This window comes from Sorex araneus, chromosome 2 (genome assembly GCF_027595985.1).
Source record: "Sorex araneus isolate mSorAra2 chromosome 2, mSorAra2.pri, whole genome shotgun sequence".
Classification (NCBI taxonomy): domain Eukaryota; kingdom Metazoa; phylum Chordata; class Mammalia; order Eulipotyphla; family Soricidae; genus Sorex; species Sorex araneus.
The window spans coordinates 298,600,290-298,616,838 of record NC_073303.1 but is presented as its reverse complement, the minus strand read 5'-3'; the positions used below and the strand labels follow the sequence as shown (position 1 = coordinate 298,616,838).

Here is a 16,549-nt window from a genome sequence, read left to right as displayed (position 1 = left end):
TCCAGCACTATAGACCTGGTTTCCGTGTAGTATTAATTGCAGGCTTGAACTTTTTTTTGAGTTAGACCTAGAACTTGGAAGGCCAGAAAGAAGGAAGATGCTCAGTGATCTTGGTAGATTTTCGGTGAGGATGACCAGACAGAAAGACCCTTCCTTTAAACCAGGGATGGGAACCTTTTGTCTGTCCAGGGTCACTTGGATATTTATAGCATCATTTGCAGTCTGTGCAGGAGAGGCAGACGGGCTATGGGCAGCCAGAAGCATGTTTCTCCCCATCATTTAGCAGGGTGAGAACAGTGAAGAAATCTCTCTCTCTCTCTCTCTCTCTCTCTCTGTCTCTTCCTTTCTTTTCCTTCCTTCCTTCCTTCCTTCCTTCCTTCCTTCCTTCCTTCCTTCCTTCCTTCCTTCCTTCCTTCCTTCCTTCCTTCCTTCCTTCCTTTCTTTCTTTCTTTCTTTCTTTCTTTCTTTCTTTCTTTCTTTCTTTCTTTCTTTCTCTTCCTTTCCTTTTAATTTCTTTTTCGCATTTCTGTCTCTCCCTTCCTTCCTTCCTTCCTTCCTTCCTTCCTTCCTTCCTTCCTTCCTTCCTTCCTTCCTTCCTTCCTTCCTTCCTTCCTTCCTTCCTTCCTTCCTTCCTTCCTTCCTTCCTTCCTTCCTCCCTCCCTCCCTCCCTCCCTTTCCTTCTTTCTTTCTCTCTTTCTCTCTTTCTTTTCTTTACTCCCTTCCCTCTCTCTCCCTTCCTTTCTTCCTTCCCTTTGTGTTTTGTGTCACACCAGGTGTGGCCTAGAGGTCACTCCCAGAACACGTATGGTTTCAGGGAGTGCTCTAGACTTGTCCGGGGAATATGTAGTGCCGAATCAAACTCGGGACCTTACTGTACCAGACACACCTTCTAGCCCTTTGGGGCTTTTTGAAATTTGTATTTTTGTCCAGTCTCTAGGTTTTCCATCGTTTCTAATAGTTTTAAGGTGAAGGTAATGAAAAGTTGTCAATATGTAAGTGATAGTGTTGTAAGGTACAATCCAAAGCACTTCATATGCCTTAATTCAGTTGTCAAAACTATTTTTTGAGGTAAATTAGTCATGAGTCTATGTAGATCATTTTGAATGACTTTGATTTGAATGATTTTATTAAATATTTCACTTTTCAGGGGAAGTTCAAAAACATTCCTCAAGTCATTAGTTTTTTTTTCTTTTGCTTTTTGGGTCACTCCTGGCTCTGCACTCAGGAATTACCCCTGGTGGTGCTCAGGGGACCATATGGGATGCTGGGAATTGAACCCGGGTCGGCTGCGTGCAAGGCAAACGCCCCACCCTCTGTGCTATTGATCCAGCCCCTCAAGTCATTAGTTTTAAAACTCAAAAGTGTTAGCGGTTCTTTAATAATTTTGCTGGACTTGACTAAGTAACATGCTGTTCCAAACTCGAAGATAATGAACATAAAATATTAACTTTTAGATTGGTTGAACAAATATAATATTGTATAGCTGCTGTAAGTGTGACCCATTTAAAACCATTTTGAGGTTATGGGCCCTAAAGATGAATAAAACATTCTTTAAAATATTTTTTCTATTTTATCTTATTCTCCCCCAATCTTTATTGCAGAACTATGATTTACAATATTAATGATAATTTCATGCGTACATTGTCCCAGCACCACACCCACCACCAGAGTGCCCACTTCTGTCCACCAGTGTCCCCAGGAATTTACCTATCCACCATCCACCCCCTGCTCCCACAATAATGAACTAAAGAAAAATTTTTATTGCATCACAATGAGATGCACAGCTACAAAGTTGTTCACGATTGGGTTTCAGTCATACAATGTTCCAACACCCGTCCCTTCCCCAGTGTCCATTTCCCACCACCAGTGTCCCCAGGTTCCCTCCTGCCTTCTCCCCATCCCCCACCTGCCACTAAGGCAGGCACTTTTCTTTCTTCTCTGTCTCTCTCTGCCTGTCTGTCTGTCTCTTTGTCTCCCTGTCTCTGTCTGTCTGTCTCTCTTTCTCTCTCCTATCGGCCATTATGGTTTGCAATACAGATGCTGAAAGGTTATCATGTATATCCCTTTATCTACTTTCAACACTCAGTTTTGTCCACCAGAGTGATCATTTCTATTTATTTTTTACAATAATAAATTTTTATTCAACAAGGCAAATGGCAAAAGTACATTTTTTGGAAGAGGATTTCCCAAGCATTGTTCAACAGTGCCTTTTCCCCAGGGCCCCTCTGGGCAATTCTTGGCCAACTGGCAGTGTGGCAAGGCTCTGATGATGCAGCGTGGGGCCAGAGACTACCCAGGCTCTAGGAAGCAGTGATCAGTTGACCAGGATGCACCGTGCCGTGTTTGGGGGACCATGTGTGCCAGGGATCGGCCTGGCATCTGCCTTATGCAGGGACTCCTGTATGTTCTCCCTGCGAGTCTTGAACTATGCACTGATACAGCCTCTGAGCTTGAGTCTTCCCGTGCCCACCTGCACTGGTATTGCCAGCTGGCACCTCTCTAGACTCTACCAGAGAAAACTGTAGGAGTCTTGGGCTCCTGAGCCACATTTTGGAAATGATTGGTTTTCCATTGATTTGGGTTGATTTCACTGTGATATATTTTTCATGTCTCTCTCTCTATTTTTTGTTTCAGGACCACACCTGCCGGTACTCAGGGCTCACCTCTGCCTCTGCACTCAGGGATAATTCCTGGCTGTGCTCAGGGGACCACATGGGGCAGTGGGGGATCGAACTCTAGGTGGCTGAGTGCAAGGCTAATGCCCTACACGCTGTACTCTCTTTCTGGTCCCCTACTTTTTGTATTTTAAGGTAACTGGTAAGAAGGAGAGGTCAGAGGAGTGACTTTTTTTTTTTTCCCACTGTGTCACTGTATCACTGTTATCCCATTGCTCATTGATTTACTCGAGCAGGCACCAATAATGTCTCCATTGTGAGACTTGTTGTTACTCTTTTTGACATATCAAATACACCACGGGTAGCTTGCCAGGCTCTGCCATGTGGGCAGGATACTCTCGGTAGCTTGCCGGGCTCTCCAAGAGGGGCGGAGGAATCAAACCCGCGTCGGCCATGTGCAAGGCAAACAAACGCCCTACCCGCTGTGCTATCGCTTCAGTCCACATTAACTAAAAAAATCAAATGACATCTCTTGGTTTTCGTGAAATTGAGAACTTGTCTATATTTAAGAGGGATGCTTATTACTGCTTCGCCAAGGGTAAGAAAACCTAATTACAGATATTTTATTTCTAAAGCCTGAGCCAGATCCCCATTAGCATACTTAGGCTCCTGCTTTTGGAGAATCCCCATCCGTCATAGTCTGTACCCGTCTGTACTCCTTGTGACGGGAAATCTGAGTTATGGGGCAGTTAAGTGAGTTTCCCAAGGTCAGCAGCAGACCTACTTTAGTGTCCAAAGCCTTATGCATTTTAGCTCTTTTGTGATAAAGTAGTCATGCTAATTCCAGCATGCTCACACCCCATCTAAAGTGCTAAGTGGGGTCTCATCAATCATTGAACAACCACGGCAGGGAGATACTACTAAAAAGTCCGTTGTTTTAGATGTGAAATAGGGGCTCAGGGAAGGGGCAGTGTTTCACCCCGTTTGGAAGTGAATGGAGTTGCATGGAAAAGACCCAAGCCCGTCCCCAGCTCTGTCCTAATACAATGACTTCTCTTCTACACTAGGGGGCAGCACTGCACTTCCTTTTGTTTTCCGAGGCCATGTGCTCTGGTTTGGATTTGAAAAGTGGAGCTTGAGGGGATGTGTAGAATCTTTCATTTGAAAAGACACCTCTAATATTTGGCTGTAGCTAATTTTCTTTGACAGATATGATGCCTGCTGGGCTAGAGAAATAGTACAGGGGTTAGAGACCTTGCACACGGCTAACCCTGGTTTGGTACCCCAGTACTGCCAGGAATGACCCCCCAATCCAGAGCCAGGAGTAAGTCCTGAACTCAACTGCATGTGGCCCCCAATATATTCATATACACCTTCCGCACCCTCATTGGCACTTGGTTAGAAATGAGTGTTATAAACAGGTTGATACAGACAGCGAGTATGAACCTTGCTCTGGCAAGGATTTGGTTTATAGGATGAATGTACACCAAATGTTCAGACCCAAGATCAGGCAGCTCAGTCTTTCTCAACTCTGAAAGGGAAGTTCACGACATTGGCTGACAATTCAATAGATTGGCTTGAATATTTTTGTTTCCTATATATTTTAGGATCCATGTGGACCTGGATTTTAGAGCTAGTAGTATTTCATTTGTCGGGTGTATTAATATATGAGGTCTTGGCATTTCTAGTCACCAGCTTCAGCCCAAATCCCAGTGAATTATAATTTTGCAAACTCTGTGATTCTCTGTAAAAGCGGAGGTTGGGCGGATCAGGATTGTTTAGGGTGCACCCAGATCACACCCACCTGCAATTCCGTGTCATAAATTCTACACGGAAAAGAGTTTTAGCAAAAGAATACGTTTGAAAAGCTTTTCAGAAATATAAAATACCAAAGTAAAAGTAGCAACTTTGCAGTGGGCCCCAGTCACCCTCAAGATAAAATCTATTTTGGTTTTTTTAAATTTATTTTTGCTTTTTGGGTCACACCCGGCAATACACAGGGTTACTCTTAGTTCATGCACTCAGGAATTATTCCTGGTGGTGCTTGGGGGACCATATAGGGATGCTGGGAATTGAACCCGGGTTGGCCGCGTGCAAAGCAAATGCCCTACCCGCTGTGCTATCGCGCCAGCTCCTGGACAATCTATTTCTGCCTTTAACAGTTTCTTCTGGTAGAAATGCTGGTGAGGGGTTGAGCAGTGGATGAGTGTGTGTCTGTCCGTCCTTGTTCGTGTTCCTCCCCCACAGCCCAGCCTTGGCACTGCCAGGTACGTCTCAGACAAAGCTCGCGATGCCAGGGACTCGTGTTCATGGTTCTCAGGGCCTCGGTTCATTGATCCACTTCCTTTGTGTTTCCCAGAACGTCTCGCTTTGCCTCATTCCCGGAATACTTGGTAGTGCAGATAAAGAAGTTCACTTTTGGCCTTGACTGGGTCCCCAAAAAATTTGGTGAGTATCTTTTGCATGGTTTTGCTTAAAATGTTCAACCTGCCGGTTCAACAACATGGCGTGTGAAATCCCTCATGTGGTGGACTGCCAGAAACAGATTCATTTTATCTACCCTCTCTGACCCTGAAACTTTATTGACACCTTTGTGGCTCCTGGCAGGCTCAGGGGACCATATGGGATGCCGGGGATTGAACCCTGGTCAGCCTTTTGCCAGGCAAACATTCTACCTGCTGTACTATCTCTCTGGCCCTTACTTCATGCTCTTGTATAAGCACAGAATTTACCTGGGACCATAGGAAATGCTGATCCCAGGCATCAGGTCTGGAAGGGTCTGAGACTATTTCTCAGAAGTCCCAGGAGCATCTCAGACCCCACTGTTAGGTGCTTAGGGTTGAGGGGCCTTCGAAGTAGCTGGCCCCCGACTGTAGCTGGCGGCTGCAGATGATGACATTCACTTAAGTCACATAAACTTCATGAATAATAAATGAGTACAGCCAGGGGCATTATTCCAAAAAGGGATGTGATTTTAGCTGAACTGGGCTTCGTTACTAAATTTAAAGGCCCTTGACCAAGAGGTTCATTTTCTGGACAATGGCTAAGAATGTTTTCTCCGCTGTCAAGCCCTAGTCTGCCTTCAAAGGCACGGAAGGAGACATAGCTTTCCTCTCTGTGGGTTCGAAAGTTCCTCAGACTCTCTTGCTAGTCTTTTAAAGTTGTTTTAAAAAAAATTTTTTTAATATTGAATCACAGTGAGATAGACCATTACAGTACGTTTTTTTTTAAAGCACTCCCCCACCCTCCCTGCAAAAAAAGAAAAGAGAAAACAAACCGCTTGAATTTTTTTTTGGGGGGGGGTTTGTTTTTTGATCACATCTGGTAATGCTCAGGGGTAACTCCTGGCTCTGCACTCAGGAATCACTCCTGATGCTGCTTGGGGGACCATCGGGGATGCTGCTGGTTGATTCCCCATCATCTGTGTGCAAGGCAACCCCATTCCTGCTATCCTATGACTCGGGCCCCCACTGGAATCTTAAAACGGTGGTGAATGAAGCATCCTTCTGCCCATTTGAAGGGCGGGTTAAAAAAGAGGATGGGAAGTTGGCGGGAGGAACTACCACTGGCTCTCACGCTGACGCGGCCCTCGCTGCCCGGAGCTGTCCTGGGGCTGGGACGGATTCTGCAGCGGGTCTTTGCTCCTGTGTGCGGGGCGGAGGGCGGCCGGCTGGATGCTCATCACTCCTTATGTTCTCTGCCCCCCTCTGAGAAAACCTTTCTTGTTCTCAAGGATCAAAAGTTCAGCTCAGAGACCTGCTGGATTTAAAAGGTGCCCCGAAGCTTTCTTTAATGAATTTGGATTTTTCTCTTGAGGATGAATTGTATTAGTTTGGGGGTGAGTGCTCAGGAGGCCTGGGGGCTACTCCTGACCCAGCTGTCTGGCCAGAGGGTCCAGTACTGGGGTTCAGCTGTGCAGGCCCAGGGGCTCTAGGGGCTGCCAGGGCCAGACTTGGGGATGCTCGTGGAGTCACACAGTTTCAGGGTTTGAACTCAGGGTTCTGGGCATGCCAAGTGTGTGCCAGTCCTTTATGGGATCACTTCAACCCCACAATTATGGTAGTTTTGTTGGTCACATGTTGTTTCCGCTGTCGTCTGAGGTATAGGTGGCTTTGGGGTTTTTTTTTTTTTTTTTTTTTTTTGGTCACACCTCGTGGAACTCAGGGTACTGTGCAGTGCTTAAGATTGAACCTGGAGCTACCATGGGGTCCGTGCTCCTCATTTAGACTATCTCCCTGGCCGCCTCTTCATTGTATTTTTACAGTTTTGTTCTTTAGATTATGTTTTGTAATAGAATTTGTATGGCTGACACCATCCTTGATATTTTCAGGTTCTGTTTGTGGGCCCAACACATCCATTCTGTACCAGACTTGAATTTATTTTCATTATGATCAGACTCGGATAGGCATAATGCCAAATCTTAGGCTATTAGATCAATTTTCTGTCTGAGTAAGTCAGCACAACAACTGAATTAAGTTAAAAAGCATCACCCCCAAGACTCCAGATTTGGCTAATGTCATTAAAATATTACCATTTATTTTCTCAACTAATAATAATCACATTAACTATATGATCTGAGAAAAGGCATAAACTCAGGGTCACCATCAGATATTGAGTCATGATATAAATGAGAGAAGAGGCTGGGAATAAGAAATGTGTGGCAAGCTACATTGGTCTTTCATGGACATTCCTACTTTGGATAAAGATGTGAATTAGCATTTGTGGAGTGTAGGGTAGCATCACATGAGGCTGACACTCAGGACAGTAGATACAAGGGCCAGGGGGATTGCCCCATAGCTGGAAGACTGCTTCATGAGCGGAGGGGAGAAGGCAGATGGAATAGAGAAGGTGTCACTAAGAAAATGATGGCTGGAGGAACCAGTTGGGATGGGAGATGTGTGCCGAAAGTAGATAATGGACCAAACATGATGACCTCTCAGTGTCTGTGTTGCAAGCTATAATGCCCAAAAGTAGAAAGAGAGTATGGGGAATATTGTCTGCTTTAGAGGCAGGGGGAGGGTGGAAAAGGGTATGTGTGCCAGGGATATTGGTGGTGGGGAATGTACACTGGTGGAGGGATGTATGTTTGATCATTATGAGATTGTAACCCAAACATGAAAGCTTGTAACTATCTCACGGTGATTCAATAAAATTTTAAAAATAAAAAAAAGATGCGAGTTAGATAAAATGTTTTTCAGATGGATCAGAAGATGCTTAGAAACATGGTGGGGGTCAGGAGAAGCTGGAGGGAGTGACTTAGCCTGGCACAGAGGGCGGAGGCTATCATGAGCTACTTTTTGAGAATATGCTTCAGTTTTCTGTTTTTCAAAATAAGCGCAATGTCTATTTTTATTTATTTATTTATTTATTTATTTTGCTTTTTGGGTCACATCCAGCGATGCATTGGGGTCACTCCTGGCTCATGCACTCAGGAATCACCCCTGGCGGTGCTCAGGGGAACATATGGGATGCTGGGATTCGAACCCGGGTCGGCCACGTGTAAGGCAAACACCCTACCCGCTGTCCTATCACTCCAGCCCCCCGAAATGTCTATTTTTAAATCAAATCTCCTGGTTAAAAGTTAGAGCTTGTTGCCAGTATTGCAGCTGTATCACAGGAAATGCCCGAGCCACGGTCCCTGGCAGCCCTTGGTTTGTTCTCGTGCTGTGTAAAGTCCGCACCTTCTCATGTCCCTAGTTCTCTATTCAGATCTGCCCCGTGCCTGGGAGTGAGCCCAGAGTTCCAGGATCTACTGCAGGCCACCGAAAGGCACCCCTGAGCCCTGCTTCAAAGCTTACATGTAGAGTTAGTGGTGCTGTTTTTCAGCGGTGATGGTGGAGTTTGGGAGAGTCTAGGGAACTGAGTCTCTCTCATTTTGCAGATGTCTCTGTGGACATGCCAGACCTACTTGATATCAGCCACCTGCGAGCCAGGGGCTTACAGCCTGGGGAAGAAGAACTCCCAGACATCAGCCCCCCGATCCTCATTCCCGACGACTCCAAAGGTACCATCTTCCGGCAGGGTGGGGTTCGTGGTCCCCCTCGTGCCCTCCTTTCTCTGCTGGACGCCACCTCTCTGCTGCCACTCTCTTGTAGGTTGTCTTTCTGTGTTGGAACCTGTTGTATACGCACACGGTCAGGCTGCCCCTCCCACTCTAAGCTTTCCTCGGGCACCCGCACAGACACTAGGGCCGGGGCGAGTATTTGAAACTGACCCATGGAGCTCCCTGCAGAGGGCAGCAAATCTCCAGAAAGTTCTTAGGTTCAATTGCTTTGGCTTTTCCTCCTTCCTGCCTGCCCCAGGGGGCCTGCTGGGAGAGCGAAGGAGTGTATATTTTCAGTAGGCACGTAGCCCGCGGGAGCTGTCATTCTGCAGAGTATCTTTGGACTCCCAGAAGGGGAAGTGCAAGCATGTGCTAGTTTTTAAGACTCTTGCCCACACCTCACCTCCCCAATGTTCTCACTGCTTGGAATTTCACTTTCACACTCGAATACCAGTCTGGTCCATGTTAAGCTCTCTCAAAGTTCTTTGCATGATCACAGTCTTATTTTTATTATTTCATTTTATTTTTTTATTTATTTATTTTTGCTTTTTGGGTCACACCTGGCGATGCTCAGGGGTTACTCTTAGCTCTGCACTCAGGAATTACTCCTGGTGGTGCTCGAGGGACCATATGGGATGCTGAGAATTGAACCTGGGTTGGCTGTGTGCAAGGCAAACGTCCTACCTGCTGTACTATCGCTCCAGGCCCTTCATTTTATTTTTTACTGAGCTGGTATTGGTTTGAGAGGGTGTAATGTTGAATGTTTTTTAAGTGGCATTATGTTACCACATCCAACCCTCCAAGGAGGTGGCACTTCTTCCCAGCTTCCTGTACCCCTGGGAAACTCCATTCTTTTTTTGTTGTTTTTGTTGAAGAAGAAAGTGTTGATATTTATTTATTTATTTATTTATTTATTTATTTATTTATTTATTTATTTTAAAGTGTAACTTAATGGGTTTCAAAAAATTATTTATTTATTAATTTTTGGGTCATACCCACTGATGCTCAGGGGTTATTCCTGGCTCTGCATTCAGGAGTTACTCATAGTGTTTCTCTGGGGACCATATGGGATGCCGGAGATTGTACCCAAGTTGGCTGGTTTTTTTTTGTTTCTTTTTTTTTGGGGGGGGGGTCATACCTTGCAATGCACAAGGGTTACTCCTTGCTCTGCACTCAGGAATTACTCCTGGCAGTGCTCAGGGGAATCGAACCCGGGTCAGAAGCGTGCAAGGCAAACGTCCTACCCGCTGTACTATCTTCCAGCCCCTGCTGTTTTATTTTATTACCTGAAAAGTTAAATAATCTTTAAGTTTAACTGAAATCATGCAGGAAAGAACTCAGCTTTAATGCTGCTACAGAATTAGAATCAGTGTGTTATTAAATTAATAAAAATGATTAGTTTACAGACACAATAGTTCAACTACTGGGACCATTTCCATTCCATTTTTCTTTCTTTTAATTTTTTTTAAATACGTATAGTTTATTACTATTTCAAGGAAGTGAAAATGGTACAGGATGCTTTTTAATTTTTGTCATATTTACACAGTGCATTATTGAACACCAGTTATTGAGGGCAATATAATAATCACATCTAATCTCCATAGGACCACCTATAAAGAAAGTATCATGATACCATTTTACAGAAGAGGAAATTAAAAGTCAAAATTTAAGTAGATTTACATAACATTTCTTTTTCTTTTAAAAATTTTGTTTGTTGTTAATTAATTTATTTTTTAATCGAATCATCATGAGATACACAATTACTAAGTTGCTCAAGATTGGGTCGCAGTTATGCAGTGCTCCACCTCCCGTCCCTTCACCAGTGCACATTTCCCGCCACCAGTGTCCCCAGGGTAACGTCAATTCTGTGGTCAGAGTCTCAGGGTCTGTTTGCATTGGACATTGTCTCTTCTCTTCCTTTGCTTTTTTCACACGTCACCTGTGGGTGAGACCGTCTGTCTTTGTCTTCCTCCTTCTGACTTACTTTGCTTAGTGTCGTCCCCTGTGATTCCAGAAATGTTGTAGCAAAAGGCAAGCTTTCATCTTTTCTAATTTACTAGTTGTAGAGAATACTTTCACTTTTCCCCTTTTTTTGTGGGGGGGGCACACCTACAGTGTGTGCATTCAGGGATCACTCCTGGCGGGGCTCTGAGAACCACTTGGGGTGCTGGGGATTGAACCTAGGTCAGCCACGTGCAAGGCAAGTGTGCTACCCAGTGTACTATCTATCACTGTAGCCCAGAATATTTAAATTTTTACAGGAAAAGGACATAAAAAAAACCAACCCAACAAGATATAATTGCCTTACCTTAGTGGGTCCAACACATAATCATTTTGATGACATCAGACTCCTCTTTCTCTGTGATGCCTGGTATTCCCCTTCCTGTAGACCCTGTGTCAGGCAGATTAGTTACAGCAGTGATAGAACCGCTGTCTCTCTGCACCATAGCTCCCCTTTTTCAGCAGCGATTATTCTAGGTATTTCTTCATGGCAGCCCCCATTTGACTTTCTTTTCATTCAGTGCTCCCCACCTCATACTACTGGGTAGGCCCTTAGTCTCATGCTGTGGGTCCCCATGTACGTGATTTTCACCTCTGTCCCCTCGGACGATCCTGGGCCCATGAAGGGAACTGTGTGGGCTCGGGTTGAGATAAACCCTTCTAGGCATGCATGCTTAGGTGCAGGGAAGAATGAAGCAATTTTAGGTGGACCAAGAGAGACATCAGTGTTTCTTTATGCTTTGCTTCAGAATCAGAGCTGAGTTACAGGGTCTGAGGAGTAGAGAATGAACCTCCGTGTGAAGCCTGTTCTGAGGTGGAGGTGGTATCAGTGGTTCCCCAAAGACATTAGAGAAGCAGCATCGGAGAAATACAAGCAGTTTCTCAACAGCTGGTGTTTTAGCACTTCACCAACATACCCTGATGTTCATAACAGAACCTTTAGTTTATAATCAATACAGGGTTGGAACGATAGCGCAGTGGCAGGGTGTTTGCCTTGCACGCAAAGCCTGGCAGAGCCTGGCAAACTACCCATGGTGTATTTGATATGCCAAACATAGTAACAACAAGTCTCACAATGGAGCCGTTACTGGTGCCCGCTCGAGCAAATCGATGAGCAACGGGATGACAGTGACAGTGACAGATGACAGTGACAGTATAATCAATACAGGTTCTCAGAAGCACAGGGAAAGAAATTAAGAAATTTGGGCTGGAGCGATAGCACAGTGGGTAGGTGTTTGCCTTGCATGCAGCCGACCTGGGTTTGATTTCCAGCATCCCATATGGTCCCCTGAGAACTGTCAGGAGTAATTCCTGAGTGTAGAGCCAGGAGTAACCCCTGGCAAAGAAAAAAAAAAAGAAATTAAGAAACTCATTAAGACATTAATCAGAGCATTGTGCTTTATCTGTTCTGAGTGCCCGGAAGCTGGTGTGAGGCCTCCTCATTACGTCAGGCCTGTGTCGGGCAGGAGGGGGTGGTCTGTGTGGGGACTAGTGGGGCTGATGAGAGTGTGGGGGTCTCCAAGGGCGGAGAACGTAAGGTGGTTCCTGAATTGATTCTTTCTCTTTCTCCAAAACTATTCTTCACGGTCTAGTCTCATTTTTTGCCCTGTCCCTTAATTTTCAGATCGCTTGATGAGCCAATTGATAGACCGTATGTATCTTTCCATTTTTCCTCTGTGTCGTAAAAGTTGTTGGTCTGTCACGGTTATCTGTGGGGGTTCATGAAAAGAGCATGCTTCTGTGTGTGTCTTTGAGTGTATGTGTGTTCCTTCTCCTGGGGCAGAATTGTTTTTGGCTTCAAGTGTAACTTAACAGCAAACCAGTGACACGGGGACCAGATGAGGCCCTGGGTGTGCCTCAGGAGAGGGAGACATTCGTGTGTGGGGCAGCCAGTCCTGGGTGGGGATCTTGGCTCGGCCATTTATGACGGTGTCATCTGATCTAGAATCATTTACTTGGCTTCTCTGAGCCTTGGTTTCCTCCTGTTGACATGTAATGGTGCAATGACAGTTTGCTCTGCTCCCCATGCACTCGGTTGAAGAGATGCCTTATCTTGGTGTATTGCTTTAGTAGTGGGAAAGGTAGAAACAGAAGCAGGTGGCTAAGCAGTAGTAGCCAGGGACGCAGCTGGAGGATGGTCCTTCGAGTGTCCTCTTCTAGGAATTAAGCAAAGATGAGTGGGCCATAAATCATAAGTTCTGATTCAGGACAGAACAGAAGGACCCAGACAAACATATTACCTAGATGGGAAGGGAGACAGGGGTTACCAAAATAATTAGTAAATTAATAAATGTCTATATGGAACCTAGAACAGAATGTTCAGAACACAGACATTATTCACAACTGGTGTTCATTGCTGATGAATTCATTGCTGGTCCCCTCTATGTACCCTTCCACATGGTTAATTGTGGTGAATAACCAATCGAAAGAGAATATTCTTATGCCTTCTTCTCTTTCTCTCTCTCTCTCTCTCTCTATTTTTTTTTTTGGTTTTTGGGTCACACCCGGTGATGCTCAGGGGTTACTCCTGGCTCTGCACTTAGGAATTACTCCTGGCGGTGCTGGGGAGACCATATGGGATGCCAGGGATCGAACCCAGGCCAGCCTTGTGCAAGGCAAACGCCCTACCCGCTGTGCTATCTCTCCGGCCCCACCTTTTTCTCTTTGTCTGCCCATTGCTATGATTGCCAGAAAAATTCCTATAAAAAGTGTTATGAACCCCTCATGGGGGCTGCAGTTCCAGGTGATGGTCTAGTTGTGGTTCACTGAAAGGCTAATGGATAGAATCTCCCTGCTTTCTTGCCTAAGATGATCTTGGCGTGATTGATTAATCTAATCAAACTCTGTTAGAATAATGTGTGAAGGAGGGGCAGTGATGCGTTTTCTCTTTCTCTGGCCACACGAAAGATATCTTACTGCCCTGAGTGCACAGTGGGCGGTCAGTGTGGCCACTGCTGCTGCCGGGCATGTAAGAGACATGGCTGATAGAACATGGTGTTATCAATAAACATGGTCAAGGTTATTAGTTTCTTTGAATTATTTTAATTTTGTGCCCTTATAATTCTTTGGTATTGATTAAAAAACAAAAAAAAAATCCCTTGTAGTGATTATGTACTAATTAGGAGGAAGTGGTGTTATTTCAACACTACTCTAGATCTTTTATCCTTCTGAAGGAAATATTTATATTTATTTGCTTATTGATTGCTTTTTTGGGTCACACTCAGCTGTGCTTCGGGCTTACTCCGGCTCTGCACTAAGACTTGGGGGCCCCTCTGGGATGCTGGGACTCAACAAGCTGGGTACAAGGCGAGCGCCCTATTTGCTCTGCACTTGTTGTTGCTCCAGCTTCAGTAGCTTTTGTTTTTGTTTTGAGGCCACACATGGTGGTGCTCAGGGCTTTTCCTGGCTCTGTACTCAGAGATCACTCCTGACAGAGCTCAGGAACCTTAAGTCGTGTCAGGAATTGTAACTGGGCATGTAAGGCAAGCTATTTACTTGCTCTAGTGTCTTTTTGTTCCTCCTGGAGGTAAAACATTAACTTAAAATTCAAATATTGGGACCAGGGAGTTAGCATAGGCGTCAAGATGCGTGCCTTGCGTGCAGCTAATCCTGGTTTATCTCAGGCATTGCTGGGTGAGTCCCGGAGGCTTGCAAGCATTACTGAGTGTAGCCCTGGGGTCCAGGTAAGCCCTGGAAGTGCCACACCTCTGCAGCACTGCACCCTCACTGGCCACCAGGATTGCCCCTCTAGGTCTCCAGAACATGTGAGATGCCCCCTGCAAAACACTCCAGTATCACTAAAAGTTCTGGGTCAACCACAGCCCTGGTGAATAATGTTTTGTTTTTAGTTATTGACTCACCCTAAAATACAGTTACAAAGCTTTCATGATTGGGTTTCAGTCATACCATGATTGAACACCCATCCCACCACCAGTGTACATTTTCCACCACCAAAGTCCCCAGGGGCCCTCCTGCCATCCCTACCCCACCCCTTGCCTTTATGGCAGGCACTATCCTTCTTCCTCTACTTTTGGGCATTATGGTTTGCAACATGGATGCTGAGAGGCCATCACGGTTGGTCCTTTGTTTACTTTCAGCACACATCTCCCATCCCGAGCGATCCCTCCAACCATCATTGTCTTAGTGGATAAGTTGACGGTCATCTTAATGGTGGCTGTTTTGGTTATCTTGTGACATTGCACTTACTCGTCCCTAAACTCAGTATGATCAGGTGTCGTTTATCCAAAGTCTAGATTTTCCTTTGATTATCCCAGTAAGGAATCAGGGCAGAGGATGAATCTGAGATGCCGGAAAGTGCAGACACCCCAAGGTCTGGGACCAGAAACAAAACTCAGTTGGTTCTATGCCATTTGGCTTGCGGGATGGAGAGCTTTGCTGGCTGCTCCTCATCTAGCAGGACATTGCCCAGGTTCTTGCCGCAGGGGAGGTGAGAGCCTTGGAAGTGGCCTCGAGCTCTCAGTCAGTTTCCAGTTGCCGGTTTGGCCTTGGAGCGAAGTCTGATGTTTATCAGAAAATAGAAATTATCTGGGGTTAATTTCCATTTGTGTTGTGCCTTTCTCAGATATCTAAGAGGAACAACTTTGCTTTCTTATTCTAAAAGTGAACAGGACTATTTAACTCTAGCCATACCTCCCAGTTAAGAAATCTGTATTTTATGGAGTGCCAATGTGTATCTCTAATATCTGCAACACTGACTTCCCAGTAGTAGATCGATGGGATGCAATGTAGAAACCAACCAATGTGTACTGACAGAAACACCGAAACAGAAGGCTGAACTTACAGCAACAGCTTTGCAAACTCTCAGACCAGGGCTTAACTTACCAATGGTAAGATACAACTACTTTCGCAAACTTTCTTCTACAGAAATATTTTTTGATCATTTTCTCAGCCATTTGGAGGTAACAAGCAATATAAAATAAATTCTGGGCCTGCTCTGGGTTGCAGGCTTGAGGGGTAGTTGGGAAATGGAAGTAATGGTTGGGAGAAGGTGCCAGTGGTGGTGGGATTTGTTGCTGGAATACTGAATGCCTGTAACAAATCCTCTTGAACAATTTTGTAAACCATGGAGTTTAAATCAAGTGTGTGTGTGGAATAAAGTCTAAAAAAAGTGAAAAGGCAGAGACTGTGGATTCACAATAAGAATCAGCTATGAGTTCCCTCTTCATAATCACTTACCACTTGGAATATTTCTTTCTGCTATTCTTGACTTCTGCATGGCTCACTTTAGTTTCCATAGAAGTGAAGTTCTGCATTTTAGATGCAGTATGTTTTTATATAATCTTACAGTTATTGAGCTCTGCTTCTTACACTGCATTTTAGGGAATCTTTGCATCTTAGGAGAACTGGAAAAGTGTTCTGCAGAGTTCTATGTTTTTTAAATTTTTTCTGTAGGAGTCTTTTTAGGGGACTTTTGAGTATTTCCTATGCTAATGGACCTGTGGGTTTCTGAGGGGAGAATAGAGAATGTCAGTTCTTTTGGGGTAGGGGGCGAGGGGGCTTTGAAAGTGCTCTCACGATGTGGCCGCTGCCCTCAGGGGTACTGAGCTAACCGGGCTGGATGTTTCCATGAGGGCCTGAGGCTGGGGTGCTGTTTGGGTCCTGTGGTTCTGGGGATCTCCAGGGCCATCCGGTGGTGTAGACCTTGTGGGTATAGGGGAACCATGTGGCGCTGAGATTGAACTACAACCCAGAATGTGCCAAGCTGTACCCCGACCCTGTGTGTTCTCTGTGGCCTCAAGGAAGTAGAGTTTAAGATCTTGCCTGACCGTGGGGGCCCGGAAGCTGCAGGGTTTAATTTCCTTGCACGTGGCTGACCCCAGTCATCACTCCCAACCCACAGTCCCCCAAGCACTGCCAGCGATCATGATCA

At 45.3% G+C, this 16,549-nt stretch overlaps 1 protein-coding gene across 3 annotated transcripts in view; it reads left to right on the top strand.

Annotated features, from left to right (window-relative positions):
• Nucleotides 1-16,549, top strand: part of USP13 (ubiquitin specific peptidase 13) — a 151,950-nt gene that overhangs the window by 99,054 nt on the left and 36,347 nt on the right. For 2 of the 3 annotated variants that reach the window (XM_055128187.1, XM_055128186.1), the window contains exons 14-16: nt 4,975-5,063; nt 8,497-8,619; nt 12,284-12,310. In XM_055128187.1, the coding sequence (XP_054984162.1) occupies nt 4,975-5,063; nt 8,497-8,619; nt 12,284-12,310 (239 nt within the window). The remainder of the gene's footprint in view (nt 1-4,974; nt 5,064-8,496; nt 8,620-12,283; nt 12,311-16,549) is intronic. The other variant, XM_055128188.1, reaches the window with a different exon arrangement.